The sequence below is a fragment of the Chenopodium quinoa genome, unplaced genomic scaffold (assembly GCF_001683475.1).
Source record: "Chenopodium quinoa cultivar QQ74 unplaced genomic scaffold, ASM168347v1, whole genome shotgun sequence".
NCBI classification, from domain to species: Eukaryota; Viridiplantae; Streptophyta; class Magnoliopsida; order Caryophyllales; family Amaranthaceae; genus Chenopodium; species Chenopodium quinoa.
This window is the reverse complement of record NW_018744745.1, coordinates 84332-92470: the sequence shown is the minus strand read 5'-3', so window position 1 is coordinate 92470 and position 8139 is coordinate 84332. Positions and strand designations below refer to the sequence as shown.

Sequence of the window (8139 nt, the reverse complement as noted above, 5' to 3'; positions counted from 1 at the left end):
TTCCACAATAACGCAAACTAACAACGAAATTAGATCCCTGAGTAGAAAGCACGACGATTAGAAGCTTTACTCACCAGAATCCAATATCATAATACCACTATCTATATTTCCATTCTCGCACTGTGAAAAGACTAACAAGTAAAAACACATTAAATTTATATCTTCCTTATCATAATCATCAATCTCAGAACATGAATCCCAATAAGAATTTCATGTCAAATGTGGGAACACGCTCAATCCCCCCAAGATAATAGACATGTCACTTATTCTTCATCAAAATTCATCATCCGAGCAGTTAATAAGCTAATAAAGGAAACACCATACGTCAATCCTTTCATTGCTATATGTCGATGCATTTATTTTATTGTGGGTTCCAAACCAAAGGTGAATAAAGGTGGAACATCAGCTAAGTCATCCAAAGGTTTAGAAATTTTGTAGGTGGTAATTGAAATCCATCTCTATTTTATCTAGATTCAATACTTGCAATTGTGGCTAACCAACAACCATCTTTTTTAATCTGCTGTAAAACGAAACCACATACTTGAAGAAATTTCATTCTGCAACTACAATTATTATTAGAGGAAAATCGTGCAGGCAAATTAGAAATATAAGAAAGCCAGTACCAGAACATGCTTGTGCGATTTTTTAGGTTGAGTATTCAATTTTTTTGTGCTCATGTTGGTTGACACTTTTATTTAGGCACCAATGTTTGGATGAGTTAGAACATTAATATATTAAATTATTAAAAAGAAATAATGAAATGGTAAAAATTGATAAATGGAAAATACTTGTATTTACTTTGACTATTTTAACAACACCTTCACATAACTATATTTTTTTTTCATTCTCATTGTAAAATAAAATCATACCCTAAAATAAAATCAATAAATGGAAAATACTTGTATTTACTTTGACTATTTTAACAACACCTTCACATAACTATATATTTTTTTCATTCTCATTGTAAAATAAAATCATACCCTAAAATAAAATCATATAGGATAGCTGGATAGGATATGGTAGGATAGGATTTATTGGAAAAAGTAAGATATCATCCTGTAAGATATTTCTAGAATCCCCAATAACATGTATAAAAACAACCATAGTAGTCTTCTAAAGTCTCATCATTCAACATATTCTCAAAACAAGTCATACTTTTTAAAAATATTACTCTCCTCTTTTCCTTCCAAGAAAACTACAATACCATGGAATCATCCTCTTCTTCTCCACCATCTTCCAAAAAATTAATTCTTAGGACTTCCGAGAAGGAGTTTTTCGAAATCGACGAAAACGCAGCAAGACTTTCTCAAACTCTCAAGTTCATGATTGAAGACCTCGGCGACAACAACAATCTTATTCCGGTGCCTAATGTCAACTCTAAAATTCTCTCTAAGGTTATCGAGTATTGCAACAAGCATGATGTTGTCGATAACCCCGAATCCAAAACTACTGAAGATGAAATAAAGAAATGGGATAAAGATTTCCTCAAAGTTGACCAAGAGACCCTCTTTGAACTCATTCTTGTGAGTATATTTTTTTCTTTGATTTAATAATTTGATTTGTAATTGATTTTGTTGAATTCTTTTGTTTGTTTTTCTTTACGTTTCAATGTTTGATAGGATAGATGAAGAAAGGGTAATTATTAAAACTACCAAGTTTCAATTTTAATTAATTTTTTCAAATTTATTTATTTTTATGATGAATAAAGTACCTCATTAATTGGTTAACCATTTCATTGATATAGAAAAGACACGGTCCTAATTGAATTATTTATTGTAGAGATACTAAATTATTGTATTCATTAATTGTAAACCTATCATATGAGACTATGATATGAGAGTATCAATAAACATTAATTACATGTATCTACATAATTGATAATATTCCTAGTTAAGAAGATACCACTATATGTAGTTTTTCTACTTTAAAAGTTGAATTTATAAATATATGTCGATTATAATAATAACTACGAGTTAGAGATAAATCAATAGATAATACCATAAAATGATGTACGGAGTAATTGATAGTCGTCAAAAGTTAACCCTCACATAAACCCTAAAATTTGAAGGTAAAAAATAGACTTTCAATTTTATTAGCATTTTTTATTTATAAATTATTTATTAATTGCATTAGTTAAAGTACTAAAAGGAATAATATTCGTGCAGGCTGCAAACTACTTGAACATAAAGGGTTTACTAGACTTGACCTGCCAAGCCATTGCCGATATCATCAAGTCTAAAAGTCCTGAGGAGGTAAGGAAGATCTTCAACATCGTCAATGATTTTACACCGGAAGAAGAAGCCAAAATTCGAAGGGAACATCAATGGGCCTTTGATGATCGTGAGTAAGCTGATATTCAGACAACAATTGCGAAGAAACTCACAGAAAGAAATATGATTTGATTAGAAAATTTTAGTTAATGAACTCTTCGCTATTACTGAGTTTAAGAAAGATATGATTTTATGTATTTCCGAATAATTGACATTGTTGCTTCTCCAGTTATCGTATTAATCTATGTCTTGCATGTTATTTTTTGTCTGTTTAATTTTTTTACTCATATCTAATTTTATTATATTATCTCATTAATGCTTTATGAATTGTATTGTTTTCCTTTGCTAAAGTTTTCTCACACCATTATTTTTTATTTCCTCCAACGTCTTTACATCAATCTTGAATTTCATTCTTGTCTTCCTTTAAAACTTCATTAATTTTTCTTGAATCCTCTTTTATTTTCTTACTTTACTCACATTTTTTCAAATTATGTCCTTTTCTTTATAATATTGTACGATTCCTTATGGGAATTCATGTTAGCTGACTCCAAGTTATTTTTGGACTAAGTCTTGTTGTTGTTGTATTTTGTTTAGGCTTTCACAAATTTTTAGACTATCCATTCCTAAATAACTTTTTTTTAACCAAGGCCTCATTTGTTTTTTAACTAGGCCAAAAGGTAACTTAATTGTAACATTAAACATGTGTAAGAACTTGAAAACTCTGAATTTAGTGGAGGCTTTGAGTTCAACTTGACAACAATTAAAATTGCAAGATTTGTTTAAAGGTATTAAAAGCCTTCCCATTGATTGGTTCATTGATCATATATATCTATATGGTGTACAATATTCCATTCAAAGATATGGAAAAATATTAGGATGTACACAATCAATATAATATCAAAACATATCATATATTTAAGGTAACTTATCAAATATCTGAACAAATCCTAACACCCCTTATGTGGAGGTGAGATGCAATTCCCATCTTATGTAATAAATAAACCAATTTCGTCTTGCCAAGGGCCATGCATTGGTAAACAAAAGAACATTTAAATTCTATGGTTGGTTCGTTTATGAAAAACAATTCTTAAACACAATAAAAGCCCCTTTAATCACTTTAATTCACAAGTGATAGCATTCATAATGCGCTTTAATTTTTTCCTTTGTCAAAGAACTACAAATCATGATTTGTTTCTTTGTCTTCCATGAAATGGGAGAATGAACAAGAAACATGAGCCATCCAATCAAAGATCTACATGTAACAGGATATGCGAGCCAATTTGAATCACACCAACCATGCAAGGTTAAATCATTATCAACACTCAAAAGAATTCCCTGTCCATGATTGCCTTTCAAATATCACATGAGCCTTATTTTAAGGTTGATTCTCAGTGTTCAATTTTTCATGAATTGAAATAAGACCCGACATAAATAAGCAAGATCTAGTCGAGTGACTGTGATATAAATCATCTTACCAATAGGCCTTCGATAGGCTTCAAGATCAGAGAGTGCAACACTACTAGCCAAGTCTAGCTTGTGGTTTTAATCAATATATAGGAAATCCAATAGGTTTGTAACTAATAATTCATCCACATAAAATATATCAAGAGTACACTTCCTTTGATAAAGGAACAAACTAGAAGAACTACTAGCCACTTCAATAATGCCGAAAAAAATATTTCAAAGAACCAAGATCCTTCATATGAAAATAATCACTGAATGTCTTTAAAGAAGAAGAATCATATCATTCCCAAAAATAATGAGATCATCAACATATTATAAATAAAAACATTGATTTGTATAGAACCAATCTTTATTATATGTGAATAAAGAATAATCGGGGTACGTACATAAGAAACTGTACTCTTTCAAAGCACACAAAGTTTCACAAACACAACAATAATCGGAGTACAACACGTTGGTGCTTGTTTAATGCCATTAAGAGAATTTCGAAGACAACATACCTTGTTAGGGTAAGAATGAAGATTCAAAGCCAGAAGGTACTTTCATGTATACCTCCTCATCAAGATCTCCCAATATAAAGAGATTGTGAAAACCCATATAATGTAGCTCCTAGTTTATAGAAGCTGTAATAGCAAGAAATTAAGGCTTGTATTTTGACCATTTTAGCCACGGGTGCTAAAGTTTGGTGTAATCAATGCCTCCCTTTTGTTGATTACTAAATATGACAAGTCCGCATTTAACTATTTAATTCTCCCATTGGAATTTTATTTGATCTGATACACCAATCAATTGCCAAAAGGATGTTTTTTGAGAGGTAGATCTTGATTCCATTATACTTTCCTTGTGCCATTCTTTTCTAGAGCATGTTTTTAATTTTTCATAATTTCTATTCAACCTACATCATCCTTACTAGAGTGCAACTGCTTGTGATTTCAATGCTCTCCTTGAATTTAATATAGTGTTTTCAAGTGATAAAATCAACTTTTTTTTTCTTAGGGTGATATAAAATAGTCCGGATTTTTGTAAAGGTAGGTAAATAGCTCATAATTTCAACTTTTTAGCGGTTGATTTTTTTTTGGACTTTTAGATGTTTACTTAAGTTCTTAGTTTGTTAGTCTCTCGGAGTTTATTTTCTGAGATTGGTATTGTGAGTGGCCGTTGGTGGGGGACAGTGGGTGGATTTTTTTAATTTTTTTCTACATTTTTTTCCTTTGGTGTTTTCCGATAGTTTTGTGGTCGTCAGAAATACCAACAGTTTTTATCACTCATTGGTCACATGGTTAAAGTCTTTCCAATATTACCAAATATAAATCGTTGAAAAATGTATTTGAGCTGTTAATTTTGCATGCATGTAAATGTCAAATTTATCTATCAAATCTAATAAATAATAATGGGATGTTCCTAACACAATTTGAGATTTTAATAAGGTATCAAATAAACTCTCTTTCTCTGGACGAAACACCTTGTAATTAAATGCAAAAATCATTAATCAAGTCATTAACGAACATTAACTAGAAAACAACATTGATTAATCTCTTCTTGAATGAATTTCAACATTATTATTGCCCCGTGGAGAAGGATCTTCACAAGTTCTAGTCGAAAATTTCAACAAGAATGTTTTTATCACATACTACCAAATTGAAAAGATCATTAAAAATTACTTTATACTCTATTAGATAACGAATATATACGAGAGAGATTGGATGGAATGTTTGTGTGTTACACTGTTATCAAGATGTACTTACCGTGCGCTAACTTTTGTTTGTCTATTATAAATAACTAGTGAAGTACACTATTGTTAGTTGAGACGAACACTACAAGAGAGGGGGGTGAATTATAGTGTTCCTAGTGACTACTTTTTGTGGAATGTAAAACAAACTGTAAAGGAACTTGCAATGCACACAATATTTTACGAGGAAACCTTCTAGGGCCCAACATGAAGTAAAACCTCGACGCTTCTAAGGGATTTCAAAACTAAACCATTTCACTGTAATTGGGCAAACATACAAGTTACAACCTATTATAATCGGACCTTTACTCACAAGTTCTAGACTGAACTTGCTACCCAGTAGGACCTTATCCTACCAAACCTAAGTCTTTGACTTAGATTCACTCATATTCACTGAACACTACTCACTCAACTTCAACCTAGAAACCTACAACACTATATGAAAAGATAGATTACACACACACACCCAAGAACCCAACCAATTACAAAATATAGACTCTTATTATATAAGAGACAAGCTACGCATGAAAACCGAAACTAATATGACAAATTTATTGACTTGGCAAACTTACACAATTAAGCACACTTTGATTTCTTCATGCATAAACTCACAGAAAATAATGAATTAGGATTTCTACAATTTATACAAGACTTGCTTGTATATAAGTAGGGCTTTCAAAAGATAAATATGATATTTTACCAAAATCTTAAAACACGGTTTTAAGTAAATCTATTTTAAAGAAAACCTTTTAGAAAACTTATCAAAGATAAATTATCAAGAAGAATAATATCTTTTTGATAATCGGTTTTCAAGAAATAAATCATATAGTAAATCTTTTTCTAAAAACTTATCTTTTTAAACTTTCCTATTTTAAGAAGCTTGCCAAGCTTTTTGTCATGTTTCTAATAAGTCACACGCGTAAACCTACTTAACATATTTACAGCAAATCTAAAAGATAAAATCTTAAAAAAAAAAAAATTACTTTGCCAATACTATGTATTCTAGGATACTTGGGCTTCACGCAGTCCAGGACTAAGTTCCTGCTGTCACTTGCTTTCTAGTTCTGAATTGGGACTTCGCAAGCTAAGTTCTTCCAGAACTTAATGTCTTCAATGCAGACCAAGTCAACACTCTAACTTGCTATCTTCAAGTTTATGTTAGAGAACTTAGTTAGTTCATGTGAGGGAACTCTTCTCCTACCTTCCTTAACTATCCTTGAGATCTCTATGAGTCTTCATAGTTAGGATCCTCTTCAACTTCCAAAGTCAACTTCTTCTGTTCTAGTCACAACACTTAGAGAACTCTTATTAGTTTGAATTTGCTTTGTTTAAGTTCATCATCATCAAACCTTTAACTTCAACAATTTCCCGCTTTTTGATGATGACAAACTTTAGCAAACTTAAAACACAGCAACATTAGAGAAGCTTCTGATACTTTATCAACTAAAACCTTGAACAAATTCAGCCTTCAAGTTTGCTTCTTTTCCTATTTTTGAATTATAAAAAACTCTTGCACTTCAAGTTATTAAGCACCTAGCCACAACCCTACAAGCAATTCATCGAGTGTGGGAAATTGAAGGCAGCGCTACTAAATTCCCTTCATTTAGTTCCACTTTCCTGCACATGCTTTCATAACATACAAAACACACATGTATAGGAAAAAGTTCCAAATATTCATTAAAATCCAAAGATAATCCTGCTTGATTCAATTACAAACCCAAAATATTTCAAACTATAATAAAATAAAAACTGAAATTGTTCATGACTAAGACAACCAAAATAAAGGATTAAGGCTAGGCTTGGCTGAAAATAGACTAGGTTAATGATAAACTAGAGAGATATAAACTGGTCAACTCTGAAGAAACTCCATTATCTTGTTGTCATGCTTTTGATGCTCAATACTGGCTTGGAGTTTATCTTCCAAGTTGTTGATAGCCTACTGGAACTCCACCTTCTGTTCCCTAAGACTCTTCTCAAGTCCCTGTACTCCTCTCTCCAACTTTTGTATTTTTCCCATAGCCTCTTAAAGTTTTTTTTTTCAGCAACCTTTGCTCTGTTAGTAAGCTCAGACACCTGCCCTTCAAGCACATTTTCATCAGCATTTAACTCCAAAGGTTTTTCCATGCTTGTATGAGGGAGAGAACTTGTTGACAACCTTCTGCTCTTCCTCAATTGTTCCCCAAAAGCAGCTCCTTATTTCCTCTATCCACTAGTAGCGGCTTTCTTCTCTTTTTTTTTTCCTCAAATCAAAATTGTATCAAATTCATTGGGCCACACTTGACTCATTGGGCCACACTTGACCCATTAATTTGCATAAAAGTTAACTTTTTATATCATACCCTAAATTAAAATCATATAGGATAGCTGGATAGGCTAGGATAAAATTTGTTGGAAAAAGTTAGATAGCATCCTTTAAGATATTTCTATAATCCCCAATAACATGTATAAAAACAACCCTAGTAGTCTTTCAAAGTCTCATCAGTCAACATATTTTCAAAACAAGTCATAATTTTACAAAATATTCCTCTCCTCTTTTCCTTCCGAGAAATCTCCAATTCCCTGGCATCATCCTCATCTTCTCCACCATCTTCCAAGAAATTTACCCTTAGGACTTTTGAGGGGGAGGTTTTTAAAAGCGACAAAAACGCAGCAAGGCTTTCTCAAACCCTCAAGCAC

The 8139-nt window shown here is 31.7% G+C and overlaps 1 protein-coding gene across 1 annotated transcript; it reads left to right on the top strand.

The window, feature by feature from the left end:
• The first annotated feature begins 1049 nt into the window (after positions 1 to 1049).
• LOC110703584 (SKP1-like protein 1A) lies at positions 1050 to 2853 on the top strand. Its single transcript, XM_021881364.1, has 2 exons — positions 1050 to 1523; positions 2166 to 2853. The coding sequence occupies exons 1-2, from the start codon at positions 1206 to 1208 to the stop codon at positions 2346 to 2348; spliced, it is 501 nt and encodes a 166-aa protein (XP_021737056.1). The 5' UTR covers positions 1050 to 1205; the 3' UTR covers positions 2349 to 2853.
• The last annotated feature ends 5286 nt before the right edge of the window (positions 2854 to 8139 follow it).

Excerpts from the sequence above, each read along its gene's own strand:
- LOC110703584 (XM_021881364.1), top strand. The coding sequence starts at position 1,206 with ATGGAATCATCCTCTTCTTCTCCACCATCTTCCAAAAAATTAATTCTT. Across the intron at positions 1,524-2,165 it reads CCCTCTTTGAACTCATTCTT|GCTGCAAACTACTTGAACAT; the intron begins GTGAGTATATTT and ends ATATTCGTGCAG.